Genomic DNA, 21,387 nt, shown 5'->3' with positions numbered 1-21,387 from the left:
TTGTCAACAACACAGCAACCTAAAGTGGAAACCACCGGTCCAACAACAGCTGCTACAACAGCTGTAGTTGAAACCACCACCTCAGTGCCACAGCCCTCAACATCTAGCAGTGAAACAACAGTTGTCACTTCAACACCAACCATTGAGACAGTGACAACAGTGACTACAGCAGTAACAACAGAAGGTACTACAGCCAAACCCATTGAAACTACAACATCCGAGGTATCAACAGCTGCGACTGCATCAACAACAAGGCCACCTACACTAGAAACCACTGGCCCAACAACAGCTGCTACAACAGCTGTAGTTGAAAGCACCACCTCAGTCCCACAGCCCTCAACAACTAGCAGTGAAACAACAGTTGTCACTTCAACACCAACCGTTGAGACAGTGACAACAGTGACTACAGCAGTAACAACCGAAGGTACTACAGCCAAGCCAACTGGAACTACAACATCGGAGGTAACAGCAGCTGCAACTTTGTCAACAACACAGCAACCTAAAGTGGAAACCACCGGTCCAACAACAGCTGCTACAACATCTGTAGTTGAAACCACCACCTCAGTGCCACAGCCCTCAACAACTAGCAGTGAAACAACAGTTGTTACTTCAACACCAACCGTTGAGACAGTGACAACAGGGACTACAGCAGTAACAACAGAAGGTACTACAGCCAAACCCACTGAAACTAAAACATCAGAGGTATCAACAGCTGCGACTGCATCAACAACAAGGCCACCTACAGTAGAAACCACTGGCCCAACAACAGCTGCTACAACAGCTGTAGTTGAAAGCACCACCTCAGTCCCAAAGCCCTCAACAAGTAGCAGTGAAACAACAGTTGTCACTTCAACACCAACCGTTGAGACAGTGACAACAGTGACTACAGCAGTAACAACCGAAGGTACTACAGCCAAGCCAACTGAAACTACATCGGAGGTAACAGCAGCTGCAACTTTGTCAACAACACAGCAACCTAAAGTGGAAACCACCGGTCCAACAACAGCTGCTACAACAGCTGTAGTTGAAACCACCACCTCAGTGCCACAGCCCTCAACATCTAGCAGTGAAACAACAGTTGTCACTTCAACACCAACCATTGAGACAGTGACAACAGTGACTACAGCAGTAACAACAGAAGGTACTACAGCCAAACCCACTGAAACTAAAACATCTGAGGTATCAACAGCTGCGACTGCATCAACAACAAGGCCACCTACAGTAGAAACCACTGGCCCAACAACAGCTGCTACAACAGCTGTAGTTGAAAGCACCACCTCAGTCCCAAAGCCCTCAACAAGTAGCAGTGAAACAACAGTTGTCACTTCAACACCAACCGTTGAGACAGTGACAACAGTGACTACAGCAGTAACAACCGAAGGTACTACAGTCAAACCAACTGAAACTACATCGGAGGTAACAGCAGCGGCAACTTTGTCAACAACACAGCAACCTAAAGTGGAAACCACCGGTCCAACAACAGCTGCTACAACAGCTGTAGTTGAAACCACCACCTCAGTGCCACAGCCCTCAACAACTAGCAGTGAAACAACAGTTGTTACTTCAACACCAACCGTTGAGACAGTGACGACAGGGACAACAGTGACTACAGCAGTAACAACAGAAGGTACCACAGCCAAACCCACTGAAACTACAACATCTGAGGTATCAACAGCTGCGACTGCATCAACAACAAGGCCACCTACACTAGAAACCACTGGCCCAACAACAGCTGCTACAACAGCTGTAGTTGAAACCACCACCTCAGTGCCACAGCCCTCAACAACTAGCAGTGAGACAACAGTTGTCACTTCAACACCAACCGTTGAGACAGTGACAACAGTGACTACAGCAGTAACAACCGAAGGTACTACAGCCAAGCCAACTGGAACTACAACATCGGAGGTAACAGCAGCTGCAAATTTGTCAACAACACAGCAACCTAAAGTGGAAACCACCGGTCCAACAACAGCTGCTACAACAGCTGTAGTTGAAACCACCACCTCAGTGCCACAGCCCTCAACATCTAGCAGTGAAACAACAGTTGTCACTTCAACACCAACCATTGAGACAGTGACAACAGGGACTACAGCAGTAACAACAGAAGGTACTACAGCCAAACCCACTGAAACTAAAACATCTGAGGTATCAACAGCTGCGACTGCATCAACAACAAGGCCACCTACACTAGAAACCACTGGCCCAACAACAGCTGCTACAACAGCTGTAGTTGAAACCACCACCTCAGTGCCACAGCCCTCAACAACTAGCAGTGAAACAACAGTTGTCACTTCAACACCAACCGTTGAGACAGTGACAACAGTGACTACAGCAGTAACAACCGAAGGTACTACAGCCAAGCCAACTGAAACTACAACATCGGAGGTAACAGCAGCTGCAACTTTGTCAACAACACAGCAACCTAAAGTGGAAACCACCGGTCCAACAACAGCTGCTACAACAGCTGTAGTTGAAACCACCACCTCAGTCCCACAGCCCTCAACAACTAGCAGTGAAACAACAGTTGTCACTTCAACACCAACCGTTGAGACAGTGACAACAGTGACTACAGCAGTAACAACCGAAGGTACTACAGCCAAGCCAACTGAAACTACAACATCGGAGGTAACAACAGCTGTGACTGTATCAACAACACAGCCACCTACAGCTAGCCCTGAAACAATAGTTGTATCTCCTGAATCCACTGTCATGACCCAGACAACAGAGACAGCAGTGACTACAGCAGTTACAACTGAAGGAACAACATATAATCCCACTGAAACTTCACCACTGGTCTCATCTCCTCAAACCACTAGCCTGGAAGCAACTTCCATAAAATCACTTACAAAGACTCTACCGCCTACCGCCTACCCCCCTATTTTGCCCACAACAATTACTACAGCACTTCCTGAAACAAGCTTCACAACAAGCATAACTACGGTGGAAATAATTCAAACAGGGTCTACAACAACTTCGTATGTCCCTACTACAGAGCTTTTAGTACCTAAAACTACTACTGGTATTCCTTCAACTACGTCATGCAAATGTATTGTCAATGGAACAGAGTATCTTCCAGGTAAGTTATATTTCATATTCCAATTATATTCCAAGCTGTTCAAATTCATTTAATTACTTTTCAGATGTGGGAATGTAATTTTGCTCCTGTTGTAAATATTGATTGTTAATTGTACGATTATTAGTCTGAATATTGTAGTTCATTTTAAATTTCTAGACCAATGTATTTTCAATGCCATTCCTTTTCATAGGGCAATTGCTGTACAACCGTGACGACGGTTTGGAGTATTGTTACATAGCCCATTGTGGACAGTCTTGTAACATTACCACATCTGTGCTGCCATGTTCGACAACTCAACTGCCAACCACCACTGCCGCCAGTTCTACCACACCAGGGGCCAGCCCTAATGAAACCCTGCCCACTGCTACAACAGTTGGGCACTGTGTATATCTGAATGAGAAGAAAGAGGTAAAACATCCAAAGGTTCTCTACCAACTGTCTGATGACTGTCAGGATATGATGTGCCAGGCAATTCTTAAATACTTTGAAAACACACCCAGTACTTTTTCATCCTTGTTTGTCCTATCACGTTACCTTCTATTCCTCCCTAGAATGGAGAGACATGGACTGTTGACAACTGCACCACAGCCTCTTGCATCAATGGCCAGGTCGTTCAGAACTCTGTTCCCTGTCCATCAATTGAGATGCCCCACTGTTTAAATAACAACACGCCTATTCAGGTTACAGATGAAAGTGGATGCTGTTATCACTACATATGTCCATGTAAGTTTGGAAAAGGCATCCTCATACCTTTTTTGCAATTGAGCAACTGAAACCCATTGATACTGATATAGTCCCTTCTGGTATATAACAACCTGCGTTGCCATTTTTTTATTTGGAATTCAGGTCAGTGTACCAGCTGGAAGAAAACTTCCTATTTAACATTTGACGGAGAATTGTACAATTTCAACCAGAACTGCTCCTATTACGCAATGAAAGAGATCATTCCAAAATACAACCTGACTGTAATAGTAAACAATAGATTGTGTTCAAAAGAGGACCCCACATTCTGCCCCCAAGCGCTCATTGTAAACTACAAGCAGTACACAATTGTCCTGACATCAGAAAACAATGGAATGAGCGATATGGTAAGCATTCGTTTATCTTCAGGTTTTTGTTTCTTAAGGCAACGTTTCATTTTCTTTCTACCAATAACATATGGTAGTTTCAAGTAATGAAGATGCGTTCTGCCTTACCATGAACGAAATGTATCATTGTTCATGCATGAAGCAAAGGCATCATAATAATATTATATCACATAATTTACTCAGTATCAGTAATTGTGCATTGCATCTAGATCAACTAGAAATTCTGGTGCTGGGTTTGACTGATCCGGCTTCCTTTCCTTTCTTACTAGGTGCTTTTGAATGACAAACGCATCTTCCCTGCGTATACCAACAACGACTTGCAAATCACTGGTACAAATATGATGATCACATTGCTCATACCGGCTCTCGATACTAAGATCATCTTTGGTGTCTCAAATGGAGGATCGTACTTCAGTATAGATTTATCCCCACTCACACTCTTTAGCAGGACCACAGAGGGACTATGTGGTGAGTTGCCTTAACCCTGAATCCTAAGCCTTGAAAGCAAAAATGCTGGTAACAATGGAACAATTTTGAACTATTGACAATATCATGAGTAGATTTGCGCCTATCCATTTCAATTTGAGTTTTGATGGTAAAAATTAAAGAATTTAAGTAGGCCAGATTACATAACCCTTAAACAACCCCTTCTCTCCCTCCCCCCTCCTAGGTACGTGTGACAACTCGATAGCCAATGACTGCCACGGGCCGAACGGACAGTTAGAGGAGTGCACAGATTCCGCTGGCAAATGGCTTGTTCCTGACACACCCTGTGGCACATTCACTGCCCCGCCCACTGTGTCCACTTCAACCACAACACCAGGCACCAGCCAAACTCCATGCCAGCCCACAGCCTGTGACATCCTGAACAGCAGGTGAGGTGACTAAAGCTGTGACCACTTGAGTGTGGGAACTGTAGGCTTTGAAAGAGAACCTACGCCACCCTGCAGCAATGTCCGACGGCGTCATGTTATGCCTTCAAGCCCAAAAAAACGCTACGAAACACCAGCCATGGCCACTCATTGCATTTAACACCGAACCAAACCTAAAATCTATCGTTGTGTGTTATCCGTTACTACCTGCAACCAGAACGACACAGCTGACCACCAGAGCCAAGTAACCTAATCTCTCTAACCTAATACCTAAACTGTTCAGTGACTCCTTGATCATATTCCCCTCATGAGTGGCCCATATTTTTCTGTTCTATAATGAATACACACACAAAAAGTCCCTAAAAGGGAAATAATCAATGGACATTGATATCCAATTGCCCACCTGTATTAATCACAGTTCTTTTGTTTGAGACCTATGTTTGAGAAGTGAGAGAGACCGTCCTCTCATGTTCTGTGTCTCCCTTTAGTGTGTTTTCTCCATGCCACTTGCATGTGTCTCCTAATCCATTAATGAAGACCTGTGAGTCAGACGTCTGCAATGGAGAAAATGTGTGCATGATCTTTGCGGCCTACGCAAGCAAGTGTGCCCAAGCCGGAGTCTGCATCGACTGGAGAAACGCCACAAATGGCCAATGCGGTGAGTCCGTGTTCCAGGTGGTAAGACGAATGTAAACATATACGTTAAGTCAGGCTAGGAATCTAGGAGCCTTCGACTTTTGGAATATAATTGGATTAGTAGCATATTTATAACATACTCTCGTCTCATATATGTATATATATATACATCCACAAATATATATATATATATATATATATATATATATAGTTACACATATATGTAACTAACCTAGGTAAATATGTGCATAAATATATGCATATGTGTATATATATGTAAATGTATATTTATATGTATATATATTAGGGCTGTCAAAAAATTACGTTTCCATCTCACTCAAGATGCAATGCATTTCAGGCAAGAATTATACAATACTTTGTTTTGACTTTGACTGAACACTTTTTATTGAATACTGCATGTGCCAAAAAAATAATAATAATCAGCGTTAATTTTTTTAACAGGTTATTTTTTCTGTGATTAATTAATCGAAATTAACGCGTCAATTTGACAGCCCTAATATATATATATGTATACATGATTAGATTAAGTTAAATCTGAGTTTAGTAAGTACACAAGTTCTGTTTAAAAGATGCTTTTGTTTTTTTATGTATGTATTCTGAGTACATATTCCATTTCACAGACCATGATTGTCCTAGCGACATGGTGTACAACGCATGTGGCCCACCTGTGGAGCCTACATGCAACTCCAAGTAGGTCGTCAACTTTGTATATATATAAAATATATGAATATATATTTTAAAAATGCACACCTATTTACTATTACTATTTCCTCATTTAGTAGACACGTTCAGCGAAATTGAGTTGTAGTGTTTCAGATACTTCAGTTCTCCCCTCTTAGAGAACTGTAGTTTCTGAGAAAGACGTCTGGAGTCTACCTGTACTGCACCAACTCTGTCTATGATGTCTGCAGTCTACCTTTAGTGGACCTTCTCTATCTCTGACGTCTACCTCAGACAGGTCAGACTGCAGACTTCAGAGGTAGACTACAGGTCCCCTACTGACATTGGGTCAGGTGCAGAAGGCATTGGGGTCTGAACCCAGTCAAACACCTTAACCACTATTACTTAGTGATTTGAGTATAAATATGTTGCATTTACAGTTGATTTCAAATAAATAAAATTTGTTTCATCCTCAATGTGCAGGTATAATGAAAAATACAATTCTGAGATACAAATACGGAACGGAACATCACTCAAGGAGGGCTGCTACTGTGCACCTGGCACAATACGCTTCAACACAGCCTACGACGTCTGTGTCACGTCCTGCGGTAAATAGGAGGAGCTCAACTAAAATACGTTTCTTGGGTGGAACCTTAGTAGTTTAATCAAGGACAAAGCACACGGTTGGGACTGGACGATGACACCATCACAACCATCAATCTAGTATCCAATTGTACACATATTAAGTTGTTTTTTTACCTAGACCCTAAAGCAGTATAATTAAAGCCCACCAGCAAATTCTAAAACATATGTATTTTTTATTTTTTATAGACTGTGTTGGATCTAACGGCATGCCAAAGCAGGTAAGAACTGGTACTGGGGATGTGAACATTTATTTTATTGTAATATTTAGATTGTAGGCAGTGAATTGTTTAATTGTATGTTACACTGCAAGATAATACTAGCTTTAATATAATCTACCATTTATCCATGAACTATCTCAACACTCATAGCATGGCCAAAATGTATATGTTAAACAGTCCTGTATGTAGTCCTGTATGTATTATATATGTATTATTTGGCCTACACTATAGGGGCCTAATGCGTTTGTCTTTAACAACCCCCCCCCCCCCCCCCCCCTTCCTGAACCAGCCGGGTGATAGTTGGACAAGCGATTGCAAGAACTGCATCTGCGACAAGGAAACCATGAGCGTCCAGTGCACTCCTGTGCCCTGCCCGGTAGAGCCCCGCCCCGACTGTAGCGACCCTGGCTATAAATCTGTTAACCAAACAGTTGACTGCTGCCTCAAGGAGACATGCGGTGAGTTGAGCCTCCTGTCCCGCTTGAAGTTTCACTGCAACTTCCAGGGCTTAAAATTTTTTTATATTTGCAACTTGGTTATTTGTTTAGCGGCAAGCTAGAAATATTAAAGTAAGGAAAATATTAACTCTAGTGACACAGATGTTATCGTATATGCAGACATCGTATATTAACTGTCTCACAAGCTTTGGGCTATCAGTTGAAAGGAAAAAAAAAGGCTAAAAGGGGTCAATGGCAAACAACAAAAACAAGATAAAGAAACTATTTTAGATATTGTGTCCCAAACAAAATGCTAATATCTACACATAAGACGATACATATTTATAATCCCATGTTCTATCCATTTACACCTGCAGAGTGCGATACCAGTCGATGTCCTGCCGTAACACCTTGCCCCGTAGGATTTGAAACCAACGTCAATAAGACCAGCGGAGATTGCTGCATAGTCTATTCCTGCGGTATGTCACAACCTACTGTAGCTGTGTACAGTTTATATAAACTCATGACATGGTGTGTTGCATGAAATCTGTATAAGCAAAACAAACATGGTCTCTGTAGGTTAACATGTGCCTACTTTCTTATTCATTCAGTTTGGTTGAATTAATAGAAAAATAAGCTTCACCGATGCATAGCAGTTGGTCAACTTTATCTTCATTGACCCAATATAGGCTTTTGTGGAATGAATGTCTTAATAAACATATAATTATTAATTATCTTTTAGGCTTTTAATTGATTACTTAAACATATTAAGTAAAATCTGCTTGGATATCGGTATTATAGTATAGAATATGTCTAATATTGGCACCTGCTTTTCCCCCACACAGTTCCAAAAGAAGTGTGTGTCTACAGCAGTGTGGAGTACTCAGTAAGAAGCCAATTTCCCTTCATCATGGCTCCTCTTTTATAAAAAGAAAAAAAAATGTAATACACAGAAAATGTGTGGGTGCGCAATATTCTGCAACCATGGTCATTTCAAGTATGCAGGCAAGGAGAGTGTTGCCCCTGTACGTGTAGGCCTACCACAGCAATTGCCAAATTCTTAAATCCCCCGCTGCCGGCCGGCTTTTTGACATATCCATGTGGGGTTGTATCACAAAGACGATCTCATTGGACAGAGTCCAAGTAGCGGCACACTAGTGTATTTGCATAACCGCGATCTGATTGGCCGACGGATCCGTCGGCCACACTTTTGACGCAGGCCACGGAGCCGACTTGACGGACGGACCCACAGTACAGCGCACTGTACTGATATATGTGCGCTTATTCGCAATGGCCATGGTTTTTATACATGCAACAGTGTAGGAGGAGATAATTACCGAAAATGAGGTAGAAGAATAATAATAAGACATATGAGAATGGTGCGTTCCAGGCAACCCGTAACCCGTGAAGGATGTGAAAACACGGGTTACAGTTTGTCGGGAACGCACCAAAACAATAGTGTGGCTTGCTTTTCAACCACACTTAAAATCATGACTAGCATATTTTCTGATCAGATACCTAACTTAAACGTTATTTGATCATGTTAATACATCTGCATCATGTGTTTGTTTTCCCATCAGCTCGGGTCAAAGGTTCCGTCCTCAGATCCCTGTAACGAGTGTTCCTGTAGCAACAACACGGACGCACAGACAGGACTTTTCTCCGTTGTGTGTACACCCGTCAGATGTAACAAAACCTGTGAAGCGGTAAGCCTTCTCCCACACAAACTGTGAAAGGCATGTCACAATTTGTTCAGCACTCTGCACACAAAATAACATGCACCAGCAACCTTGGTCATTTAACTCACCTCCATCTCTTTTCGTGTATGTGTTTTTGTGTGTCTGTGTGCATTTTTAGGGTTACGAGTACCAAACTGTTCAAGACAGGTGCTGTGGCATATGTGTCCAGAAGAGCTGTATCATGACATATAACAACACCCAGTATATCACACAGGTTAGTTCTGAGGTACTGAATTAAATGTATGTATCGTGTTCTTGCGTGCTGATGTGAGGTAGACTTAAGGGAGGTTATCATCTTGCATGATTAATAATAATTCCATCATTACTTTTACTCAAGAGAACATTTCTTCCCTGTGTTTTACCACTGCCGCTATTCTGATCGGCAGAATGAGACCTGGTCGCCCCCTGGTGACAACTGTACAGAATACACCTGTGATTTATCCACAACACCGCCTACCGCCGTCGAGCACAAAACCAGCTGTGCCCAATACAACCCAGAGGACTGCGTGCCTGTATGTGTTCTCAATCGTCACTTTCTCAATCTTACAATGCTGTGTCACAGGACATCACGCTTGCACTGATTTGTAACGCACACTCTCATTCTCCTGTCATCAAGGGCACCGAGACAACATACGCTAAAGGATGCTGCAAGACATGTGAGTAAACCTGGTCCATGTTCTTAAGAGCTGTAACCAATTGCAACGTACTGTAAGGAAGTTTGCCAACTGCTGACTGGTGCCGCGTAATGTTAATGACACCCCAAGCCCATCGTATAACGCTGTTCCTCAACTTTCAGTCTATACTCCACCACAAATTAATGAATGCTGTGACCAGTCTTGCGATGTCTCAGTTTTATTTGAAGCAGCAGAAGCCTTGGATGGAAACTCATGACTTACCCTGGTCCCGTGTTACAGGCCAACTGCGCAGTGTGTGTGAGATGAAGACCGAGGCGACCGTTATCGAGATTGACGGATGTAAAAACCTGGAACCTGTCCAAATGTCCTTCTGCTCAGGAACCTGTGGAAGTTCATCCAAGTAAGCCTCACATCAAATCAGTTGCATTGTTTGAAATACTGGCACAAAGGTTTTGCCTCTATATAGTTAAGGAGTTGCAGCAGAGAGCGGGCTAGTAGACTTATCTAGCTTTCCAGAACTGCAGGCAAATAGAAGGCTAGAAGATAGGCCTTCACAAGATTTCCTGGGGATACACTGAGGAAGTAATCTCATGCCTGAAATACTGTGTGCCATGGAAACACAAGGATAATTGATTAAACACAAATAATGTAACAACAAATATTAAGGATGACGATGATTTAATACTTTGGAATACAGGAATACTTAGGTGCAACATCTGAACCAGAATTTAAGGCACAATTGTGTGTCTTGTTTTTCCCCTCTTTTCTATTTGTTACTATTGTAAGGCGCCCTACTATCAGTGCTTTTAGCCCTGTAGAATTGAGTCCCTTAGCAGAAAACTGGATGCCTCAAAAAAGGTTTAAAGGGATTCATTTCGTGGTTTCTGGTATATATGCATTTTAGTTGTAATTTAGATAAATATATATATATATATATTTTTTTTTTGTGGAATAGCTTTGAAAAAGCGGACCAAATACAATCATGTTTGGGTCTTTTTTCCAGACTACTACTCCTCATTCAAATTGCCAACACAAAAGTTATTTTTGTGCTAAACACTGCATTATTCCAGATTAGTTTCACTCAAGTAGGCGAATATCACATTAGCAGTTTGTTTGTAATGAAAGCATGTTGAAAAGGAACACGGCCTACTGTCCTGCAAGTCGATGACAGAGCTTTTATATTGTTAGTCTTGTCTTAGGGATGTGCTCTGATACAAGTAGGTTCTCATGTTAATGAGATCCAGATATCATAATATTATCCGGTAGCACTTTAGCATTAACGGCAACTTTGAAGCATTAATAAAATAGTAGTAAATAGTGAATTCATACTAAATTCTGAATTGATTAATTATTTATCCTAAATTATTATTAATTAGTATATGATTCATTATCAGTTCTAAATTAAGATAATTTAATTATTTCTAAGACAATTTATAAAGCTTTAGTGATGATTTAAGAATTATTTACCTGTTTTATAAACATGCTTTATAAACACTTAATAATGCTGAAATTCATCCTAAATTCATGTAGTTATAAACCCTTAGTTAAGTATGTATATGCCTTTCCAGCCTTTAAATGTAATGTACAAATGCTTAGTAAGGCATATAGTCCTCATTTTAGACACAAAATAAATCATTGTTTTAAACCTACCTGACTAAATCAAGACTGAAGCATTATTGTGTTTATAAAGCATTATTAACACATTGTAAGTAGTAAGTAAATTATTAACATATATGCTGTATAAATTATCTTACAAACTAATATGTAATTGTACATACAGTTTGTATGAATGCTTTTTGAATGGAATTCATTATATACTACGGCATTATTAATGCTTCAAAGCTGCAGTTTATCTCAACTGCTATCGATTATCCTTAATTTAACCGTAAGGTTTAAATTAATATGCAGCAGCAATTATGGCAGCGGGAAGGAACAAAACAAATATAGAAAATATATATTATACAAGAAAAATATGATATAATTGAATAAACTAAAATATGTATTTTCTTTACAAATTTCAAAATTTTCTTGAGACACAAAATAATGGCAGTGTGTGGTATCTAGATTCTCTGCGGCTGCAAGCAAGATGATGCACCAGTGTGCATGTTGCAAGGAGCTGACCACCAGTGTGAAGGAGGTGCAGTTGACGTGTGCCGACGGCTCCACCCGCACACAACAATACACCAACGTGAACTCGTGCAGCTGCGAGGACTCCGTCTGCCCCACGCAAGAGAAGAGACGCCGCAGACGCTAAACCCAAGGGCTACACACAAACGACCAGCCATTGCCGCGATCCCAAACATAGGCCCTATTGACTTTGCTTCTTTTTCTGTAATGAAACCAATTGCTAGAATGAAACAAATACGTGTACCAGGTGTCATTAGTTGTAACCGTGAGATATTTTCCCACATATTTGTATTGACATGTACTTTAGACTAGATGTTCTGTTTTGTCACTAGAATCAAATAAAATTTTCTGCAACCATAAAAGTGGAGTGTTTTTTAGTGCTCACCATTTCTCAAGAGCGAAGTAAATGCTTGGTGAACGGCACTCAGAACAAAGACACATTTTCACTCATATTTATGATCCAGTCATATTGAGAAACAAAAGCTAAATAAACTCCACAGAAAAATATTGGATAGTTTAAAAGCATACCCTTCAACACATCAAAAGGTCAGATTTTCAGATCAGGACTTCATTAACCAACATGCAAGCTCAGAGTCCAACAAATATATCAACTATAATAGTGTTTGGGCTTTACTAATGTATCGGGTGTCATTGTTCATAAGATTTATATTTGAGGTCCAATCCATGAGGTCCAAAATCGTTCTTGCAACATGGTCGAACAATTGCAAAGGTCTGTGGCTCATAACTTACAGATCCAATACAATTACTGAGTCGGCAAAATAACAATGGGGTATATATTTACACTCACTTTACAACAAACGTATTACCCTGACATGGCACATGTTGACAAAGCTCCACAGTTATAGTTCGCTTCAGAGATTTACAACCCACTGGGAATCTTTTCTGAAAAATATAGAAGATCTTTAAAGAGACACAGAAGCAAAAAACAAACCCATGTTCAACTCAAACCTTTGGCAGAAAACATTCAATACCTCTCAGACTAGCAGGTCCCACCAAAAGCTAAACAGATGTAAATAATAACAGGTCGTAGTTGTCAATATCATTTTTTCTTGTTTTACAACTTAAACTTTGTAGTTTATCTCCTTGACCTTGGTAACTGTCTAAGTATGGATGTTATGTGAACTGCCTGGATCAGCTCCTCCCCTTTTAGGCATATGAATCAGGGGGCTAGGCAGCCATGTAGAAATGGGGCGGTAATATGCCAAATATGGCTACGGTATGATACGAGTTGGTAGCGTTTCGAGCATATATCTTGTTTGGTGTCTGATCACTTGCTTCTTCTTGATTTGCATAAATATCACCCCTCAGGGGATGGCAGCCTGACGGACACATATAACCTTGTTAATTGATCATGTCCAGATGTCCTCATTCTCTTCTAAACCACTACAAACTAAAGATAGAGAAATGTTGGTATTTTATTATTTATCAACTTTCGATGTATTGACTCAGAAAGCTACAACTGGGTGTATAATGTATTACAACAAGGACGTTCTGCTAAACTAACCGGTATCCTTAAGCTCTTTGCATTGCAAAATGTCCTTTCTCTGCACGGTTTGGGTGGTGGATTGCTGAACATGGTTAATATTTTTGTTAAATAAAATGGGCTAATTGCAGCGATTGCTGCTATAGGGCCACTTGGGCAATAACTGTAAATGTTTTAATTTGGATGCCTGCGTGTGTATGTGTAGAATATATATATGTGCATATACGTTCCAGGGTGTAGATTGGTTACACCAGCCCTCAGAGTTCCTCTGCCATCTGCAAAAGAGAGTTAATGGCAGCGTCCTTATTGCCTTGCTGGGCGTCCAACACGGTGCGGACCACCTCGCGGTCTAGGTTGGGAAACATGTCCTGCAGGGCCTTCAGGTCCTCCTCGCTGCACTCAGCCACCTGGCTCGCCACCACCGGCACCGCCGCTGGCATTGCCATGGGAACCACACCCTGATTGTACATGCCAGGCACACCTGTTGAGTGGGGGGTGGGGAGGGGGGGGGGGTATAAAGAAGCATATGCATGAAGGGTGGAGGAGGAGATGGCGGAGGTGAGGGCTGGCTCGTTATAAACTCACACTGGCCAGGGTTTTCGTTTTATACAACATAGTGCAACAGTGACCGCCCCCTTTTTTAAACAGCTCTGGTTCTAGAATTAAATTTGCCATTCATTTTCTCCATTGTCTTTTCGTAAAATCATTATATAAAGAGTTTTAAGCCTGGGACCAAGGCAATCGTTTGTCAAGGTAGTCGTGACCATAAAACATTTGATTCAGGGTAAAAATAATGTGTACAGTGGCGGTTCTACATTGAATTACACCCCGGGCGAGACCCCCTCCAAGCACCCCCCCCCCCCCCCCCCCCTTCTTGTTTTTCTACAGTACCGTAGGTACCGGGGATGCAATTCCTCCGGACGTGACATGGGCAGCATATACAGCTACAAGTGTTGTAGTCGGCCGTTAAATGCCGATAAAGGAACACGGAAGATGCCAACTGCAGCTGTAGTGAGTGCGACAGCTCCGCCTCGACTCGTCGAAAAAAAGAATGGTAAGAGTCGTGTCTGGAAGTACTTTGCGTCTGGAACGCTGCGCCGCGCGACTATTTCCGATGGGACCCGTTTCAATGTTGCGCTTCTAAACATGCATGGTAGGACTGCGTGTGGCATCACTTACGTGATGTTTTGATTGAAGATCGGCAGGTTGTAGTGGGTGCGGCGGTGAATGAATGAACGTGTGTGTGTGTGTGTGTGTGTGTGTGTGTGTGTGTGTGTGTGTGTGTGTGTGTGTGTGTGTGTGTGTGTGTGTGTGTGTGTGTGTGTGTGTGTGTGTGTGTGTGTGTGTGTGTGTGTGTGTGTGTGTGTGTGTGTTGCAAGCGTATGCGATTTCAAAGTAACAAACCAACTCAAAGCTGATGCATGCATCCAAAACTATTCGTTCAAAACCAAAAAAATAATAATAATCAAAAACAGCGTCGCTTATTCGCTTCAAATACTTGCCCCCCCTTGCGACCCCCTTCACTGTGGTATAATGACCGTATATCACTGACTGAAGTGATCTATTGCTTTTATAAAACGGTTACGTAAGTATGGCGAAATGAAAGTCATAGACACCCTCAATTTTGAAAAAGCTAGAAAGTCGGAAAAGCATTTTCTTTTAACGAATACAAAAAAGTAGTCCCTCCTGGCTGCCTGCAAAGTGTACGGCAGTTGCTATGCAACACACTGTAGCGTCCTTCAGAGAGAAGGTTAGAGACGGTAGCTTGGTTCGCTGGCAATTTAGCCTACTATCGAGTTCACTCACCGTGTGCCTATTGCTTTACAACATTCCACAATCTGTGGAAACACTGCTGACCATCACAATAATGTAAGGTAATTGTTAGCATGGGTGGCCGCCATGGGAATTGTATATCTAACCCCGGCAGTGTTGATCATCTTCTCTACTTGTTCAACTCGTCTCTAAAGACCCTTTTCCACCGATAAGTACCAGCTAAACTTGCCTCGACTGGGCCCGCCTTTTTTTTGTGTTTCGATCGACAAAATGTGGTACATGGTACTTTTTTAGTCTCATCACCGTCAAGGTTCCAAGAGAGCTGCTCTGATACTTTTGTGTGACGTAAACAGGCAGCTGGCCACTGATTTGCCAGAGTGACACCACTGGACGAATAATGAGGAGCGCCACGTCCGAGCCTGACACCCGGCCGGCATCTTAAAATACTAGCCTCAGCGTTCAGTCAACAATAGTGATTGATTTATTTGATTTATTGATTGGATCAGCGCGCAAGAACACGCCATGGACCGTGACAGAGGTGGAGACGCTCCGGTGCATAACCCTGTCTGTTATTGTGTCGCAGTTTCGCACACGCGTGCTGCTACGACGAGCCGCCCACATTGAAGACGTACTTTTTTAGATGGAAACACGACATGCCTGGGACCAAACCAAGTCGTGCCACGCTGAGCTGGTACCGTCGGTGGAAAAGGCGCATAACAGTAACAATAGACAACAATTTTCTGCAGCCTGACACTGAGAAAATATATAGTATAGACTTTTTAAGAAGCCACTTTGAAGGTTTTGTGGGGGCCTGAAGGATCCCTCTAACCTGCTATGGGTATGTATCCCACTCCTGGTTGGTACAGGCCCCCCCGCGTGGGCATCAGGACCACTGGCTGTGGAATCATCCCCGCTGGCATGGACTGGCAGCATGAGGATACAAGAAAAACAAGGAACATTTATTTTCTAAATGTTACTTATTTTCTTCTATTATGAATGGAATTCTCTCATGCATTTCCGTCACAGACCACATTTGAGAAACATAAAATTAAACTTCAGTGTCTTCCGCATAGACCAGAACAAAATAGAAAAAAAAACACATAACCGACTGTATAAAAGCAAATGATACAGCTGAGATTTAAAAATGATGTTAGCTATATTTATGTCATCTTATATTAATACTAAAAAGTTAACTTTGCAACCTCAATGTTTAACTCAAATACGTAAGCTTGTTAGAGCTCAGATGGCCAATGAGGTGATGTGTGTGTTTTATGTAGTACGTAGAATAATCTGCCCGGTCAACGTATGTAACGACCTGGCAATACACATTTTTCTGCGGAACACTCACAGCGTACGACATCACCAGGTTGATCATTCCCTCCTTGTCGTCGCCCTGTCGACCGCTCAGGCTGAACCACTCGTCCACCATTATACCCTCTCTCAGACTTTCAGGGATGGTCACATGGGTCCATGCTATTCTGTCATCCATAGAGAATGCCCGCTGGAATGTATTCATGCAAGACAGAAGATGTTTATAAAATGTGAATTAAACATCAAATGACCAAAAAAATTATTGTGCTTCAACACTTGAAATATTTATGCTCATGTATTGGTAAAAATACACGTTTGATACATACTAAATGTCAAACTGCCTTCAAGCTTACTTGGAGATTCCAAAAAAGAAATTCCTAGCCTCCAATGCTTCTCACCTCGTCAAAGATCTCCAGATAGAAGGAGTCTACCCCAGGGGGCACAGTGCATTGAATAACTTTATTCCAGCGAGGATTCTTTGCCCCATTGTGTGCAGTTGGAGTTTCGTAGACAGCATAGCCCAGTCTCATCCTACAGTAGGGGTCCATGCGGGTCATACCGTAGTTCTTTGCCAGCTTTGCCTAGATCAGAATTTGGACCAAACGCAAGAATGGATGACTGCATGGCAGATACAATGTTGAGGATGAATCGTAAAAACAGCATGTTTACAGCACTAATAATTTCACGTTAACGGTTGCCCATTATTGCACGTATATGATCAGCTTCTACATTGTGCCTACCTGTACCACAGTGATACTGAGACGCCCTACAGTGGCCATGGAGCCCCCATACTGCAGCTGCCTGGCCGCCTGCGCGTCCAGTTGCACCTGCTGTTGCTGGTGTGACGGAGCGATGCGTAGGAAGTCCTGCGGTAGGTCCCCGATGTAAACCTGCACCAATCAACAACAAGTAAATACGTTTGCATTAAAAGGGGACGTATTATGAAAACAACACTTTCCCTTGGATTTGGGGTGTTGTTTTGGGTCTCTGGTGCTGCCACATGCATACAAACTTTGAAATAAGTCTTTTTGAGTGAGATGTGCATTTCTGAAAGCACCCCGTCCACACAGGCGGAAACGATCCGTTTTCCTTTGATGCGTTTCTGGAATAGCGCTGAGCGGAGATGTTCACACATTTCAGAAGCAGGGAGATTCCATACAAAAATAGATGTCTAATTTGTCGGTTTGCCTTTTGACTGCCTGGCAGGGAGTCCGGCGGAGATGCCGGACTGCTGCAGAGCTCCCCCCCGCCGGAGCTACCGCTGAGCTCCCTCCGCCGGAGCTGCCGTACTGAGAGTCCGGCGGGAGAGCTTCGGCGGCAGTCCGGCAGCTGAAACGACAGGCGCTATGTTTGGCGGCGGTGATCACACCTCTACGATTATGGTGTGTAACATATATACATAAATACATAAACATATACATATGCAAAACAAGGGGCAGAGGGAGCTTCGGCGGCAGTCCGGCAGCTCCGGTGTTCTGTCAATTTCTGCTACCCATCAGATTTTGCTACCTGGTGGTTCTGCGCATGCGCATGATGACGCTATTGCGTATTGGTGTAAAATACACATACTGTACCCCTGAAATCTCCAATAAAGACGTTTTAATACAGTATCAAAATATGCTCCCCATATTCTTACAGTGTACATGGAGTGAGTAGTAGTGTAAAATAACATGTTTCTGTAGTGGGAGCATCGTTTGATAGAGGGAGTTGGTCAACAGATTAAATACGCTACCAAACACATAAGGTAGCACTTTTTGATAGGGTAGCATGAATCAATAGACTCTGATACTGTATTATAACGTCTTTATTGGAGAGTTAAGGGGTACAGTATGTATATTTGACACCATTTTACACTAGGAACCAATCAGATCGCTTGATTTAAACCACCCGTTTTATAATAATCCATATTCGAATATTAATATTAATAAACAAACTACGAATATGATTTTTGGGCAAAAGTCAAAGCCCTAATATAGATATAGAGCTCCGGGAGTCCGCAAACGGCAACAATCACTTTTCCTGCATGCTGTGGTTCACTCTGACAGCTCATTGGTCAATGGGCAGCAGCTCATTTGCATGAAAGCTACAGACACCAGAAACAGCACATTCTGAAGAAACTGAAACAGGGCAACAGCGGTAGGCGAGATTTTCCCTAAAAGCCATTTTCAGCAAACAGCTTAAAAAACATGTTTTTCTGGAATTCATATACTGTGTTTACTTGTTGGGAAAACACCATAATATGTCTCCTTTAACGTCCAACCTACGAGTCACGAGGGGTTTCTATATACACGGAAGGGACATACAGAAAACACAACGCCATGCCTCAAAAGCACAATTTCCAAGAATGGCCTCACTTGTTATACACATTCATAAAGAGGTATACACGCAATAGTTACTGACCGTACCATGATAACGTACGTAGCCTAATAGATATACTCTCAAGACACGTCTGGTTAGTTAGCTAATCCAGAAACGAGCTTGAATGGTAGTCGCAGCACACACACACACACACACACACGTTAGTCTGACCAACGTTAGCACACAAGTCATCTAGCCTCGATACCGCTTGATTACAACCAGCTCCCCCTAAAAAAAAAATAACGAACCGACTCATCGTGAATCAGTGTACCGCCACTCGACGGAATGAATTAATCAACAATTCGGCCTCGTTGACTCGATCACATATGGCTAGCTTCGACGTCTCTTCGCCTTTCCCCCGCGACAGCGCGAACACGTTACACGGCGCGATGACGTGAACTCTTTTACCTGTCCCCGCTGCGTGGTAACGGTGGTTGCCATCTAGTTTGACGATTGCCAAAAATGCTAACGACCGGTAACTTTACAGGCAGATCCGTTGAGCAGAATGTAAACAAGCCGACCCAGTTGCAGCCGTTACGACTGCACGCTGACGTCAGTGATCAGCTGACGTAAACTTGGAGCATATGGGTTGGACCGGTTTCTAGCCTGCTGGTTGGTTGCAGTAGCAGTCTGTAGTCGATTCTGATTCTTCTGATTCTGATTCTTCTTCTTCTTCTTCTTCTTCTTCTTCTTCTTCTTCATTGGCGGGTTACAACCATAGACTTTACAACTGTACCGGAGTATGTAACAACAGCATTTATGTATTTTACTGGTATTTTACAATAAAATAAAAAAAGGAAATACATAAATAGATCAATAAATAAGTGACGCAGCATTTCCCCTCCGGCCCGACCTGATGCAACCTTACCCAGGACGGAAACTGACAGAGAGACAGCAGGTCTTCAATTACCGCCTGTCAAGAGCAAGGCACATTGTGGAAAATGCTTTTGGCATCAAGCCGGATGACGATAGCTTCGACAGCTATGTAAGAATCGTGACCTCATAGCAGCCTGACAGTGTAGCCTGCTTATAAATAAATCCAAGGAAAAAGAAGAACGCGACACAATGAACAAAGAGCAACAATGTAGGACGTCCAAGAAGGTAAAACTTACCAAACAAGAGGTCAAAACTGATTTTCACAACTTTGAACTCGCCAACTTAAGGAAGACTGCTAGTCCTAACTAACTGAACATTTATTCTTCTCCAGACTACTGAAAATATGTAGCAGAAGTTGTCGGTGTGGCAGCATTTTATAAAAAAAAAAACACAAAGTATGCAGGCATATGTTATTTTATTTCATGTTCTCTGCGATGCTCCATCAACTTTCATTTTTACACTTTTATTGAAGTGCTTTCACATCAAACCACAATCTTTTCCGTTTTCCCTGATGGCACCAATTTTTCACCAATTGTTTGTCATTTAACACTGCTGAAGTTAAATACATTGAAAAATAGATCAGCAAACAAAAATAAAACAAAGGTAACAAAATAGAAAAGTTCAGAAGTGTGTGTGTGTGTGCACACATCGTCTGTCCTACACCAGGCTATTGAAGTACCCTGTAAACTTTCATGATTTAACACTTGATAGGCTTTGTGTATGAGTTATCAGAATTGGCACCTTAGCACTTCGCCCATAATGTTTGCGCCCTATTCACAAGAATCTCTTTGATGTTGTTCACTGCTTCTTCAGGCCTTTCGTTCCAGTGCCATTCCACCTCTTCATGTAGCAGTTGAGCGGTTTGGTATGAATTTTGTTAGGTACGTTACCATACCAATAAACCTCTCCGGTGCAGGTCTAGCCTCTGGTCTCTCCATCTCCGAGACAGCCTGTACATTGCTGGGGTCAGGTCTGATTCTGTCTTGGCTGAGAATGTGACCAAGGCATTCAACTTGATGGATGTGTTGGGAAAAACAGTCTGTCTAGTTGCTTGACCAGATAAAATGAGACAGAGAGGTAATAAAGTCTGTCAGCACGAGGGCCTCGGATTTATTGAGTAAAGTAGCAAAGGTAATACTGATTCATAAAGCACGAGAGATCGAATATTCTACGTCCCCTAACAGCGCTGAGGTCGTCCGGAGCTTCGCCTCCGTGGAGGTTCTGCTTCAGAAGAGCACCCGTGATCCGGTGCATGTGAAACTTATAGTTCTTTCCTAGCCAGGTGTGTGTGTGTGGTAGACTTTGTGTGGGTTATCGAGGGTTCTCTTGTCCTTGAGCCTCCAGGTTGTGTTGTCTTTCTGTGTGATATGTGTGTCCTCGCCATCCAGCGAGGCAGAGTGTTCTCTGCAGA

The 21,387-nt window shown here is 42.4% G+C and overlaps 3 protein-coding genes across 3 annotated transcripts in view; 2 read left to right on the top strand and 1 right to left on the bottom strand.

Annotated features, from left to right (window-relative positions):
- LOC311356585 (mucin-2-like) overlaps positions 1-6,695 on the top strand; it is a gene marked incomplete at both ends in the record, with an annotated part of 38,789 nt that extends 32,094 nt beyond the window's left edge. Inside the window, 3 exons of the mRNA XM_084476369.1 lie at positions 4,835-5,039; positions 5,525-5,714; positions 6,648-6,695. Coding sequence (XP_084332495.1) covers positions 4,835-5,039; positions 5,525-5,714; positions 6,648-6,695 — 443 coding nt within the window. The remainder of the gene's footprint in view (positions 1-4,834; positions 5,040-5,524; positions 5,715-6,647) is intronic.
- Positions 6,696-8,938: 2,243 nt separating this feature from the next.
- Positions 8,939-12,516, top strand: LOC311356277 (intestinal mucin-like protein). The gene is made up of 7 exons (XM_084476041.1): positions 8,939-9,032; positions 9,234-9,359; positions 9,511-9,606; positions 9,779-9,904; positions 10,009-10,048; positions 10,307-10,427; positions 12,092-12,516. The coding sequence occupies exons 1-7, from the start codon at positions 9,024-9,026 to the stop codon at positions 12,279-12,281; spliced, it is 708 nt and encodes a 235-aa protein (XP_084332167.1). The 5' UTR covers positions 8,939-9,023; the 3' UTR covers positions 12,282-12,516.
- Positions 12,517-12,590: 74 nt separating this feature from the next.
- tollip (toll interacting protein) lies at positions 12,591-19,752 on the bottom strand. The gene is made up of 6 exons (XM_084476040.1): positions 19,509-19,752; positions 17,483-17,632; positions 17,141-17,323; positions 16,780-16,932; positions 16,261-16,354; positions 12,591-14,139 (listed from the first exon to the last, which is right to left on the bottom strand). Exons 1-6 carry the CDS (start codon positions 19,539-19,541, stop codon positions 13,916-13,918), a joined length of 837 nt encoding a protein of 278 aa, XP_084332166.1. The 5' UTR covers positions 19,542-19,752; the 3' UTR covers positions 12,591-13,915.
- Between the last annotated feature and the right edge of the window lie 1,635 nt (positions 19,753-21,387).

Source organism: Micromesistius poutassou (genome assembly GCF_964030765.1).
Source record: "Micromesistius poutassou genome assembly, chromosome: 12".
Lineage (NCBI taxonomy): Eukaryota > Metazoa > Chordata > Actinopteri > Gadiformes > Gadidae > Micromesistius > Micromesistius poutassou.
Note: the sequence above shows the minus strand (reverse complement) of the source record. Positions and strands in the feature narration are given on the sequence as shown.

Excerpts from the sequence above, each read along its gene's own strand:
- LOC311356277 (XM_084476041.1), top strand. Across the intron at positions 9,905-10,008 it reads ACCCAGAGGACTGCGTGCCT|GGCACCGAGACAACATACGC; the intron begins GTATGTGTTCTC and ends CCTGTCATCAAG. Across the intron at positions 10,049-10,306 it reads TAAAGGATGCTGCAAGACAT|GCCAACTGCGCAGTGTGTGT; the intron begins GTGAGTAAACCT and ends CCCGTGTTACAG.
- tollip (XM_084476040.1), bottom strand. The coding sequence starts at position 19,541 with ATGGCAACCACCGTTACCACGCAGCGGGGACAG. Across the intron at positions 17,324-17,482 it reads TCAGTATCACTGTGGTACAG|GCAAAGCTGGCAAAGAACTA; the intron begins GTAGGCACAATG and ends ATTCTGATCTAG. Across the intron at positions 14,140-16,260 it reads GGGATACATACCCATAGCAG|GTGTGCCTGGCATGTACAAT; the intron begins GTTAGAGGGATC and ends CCCACTCAACAG.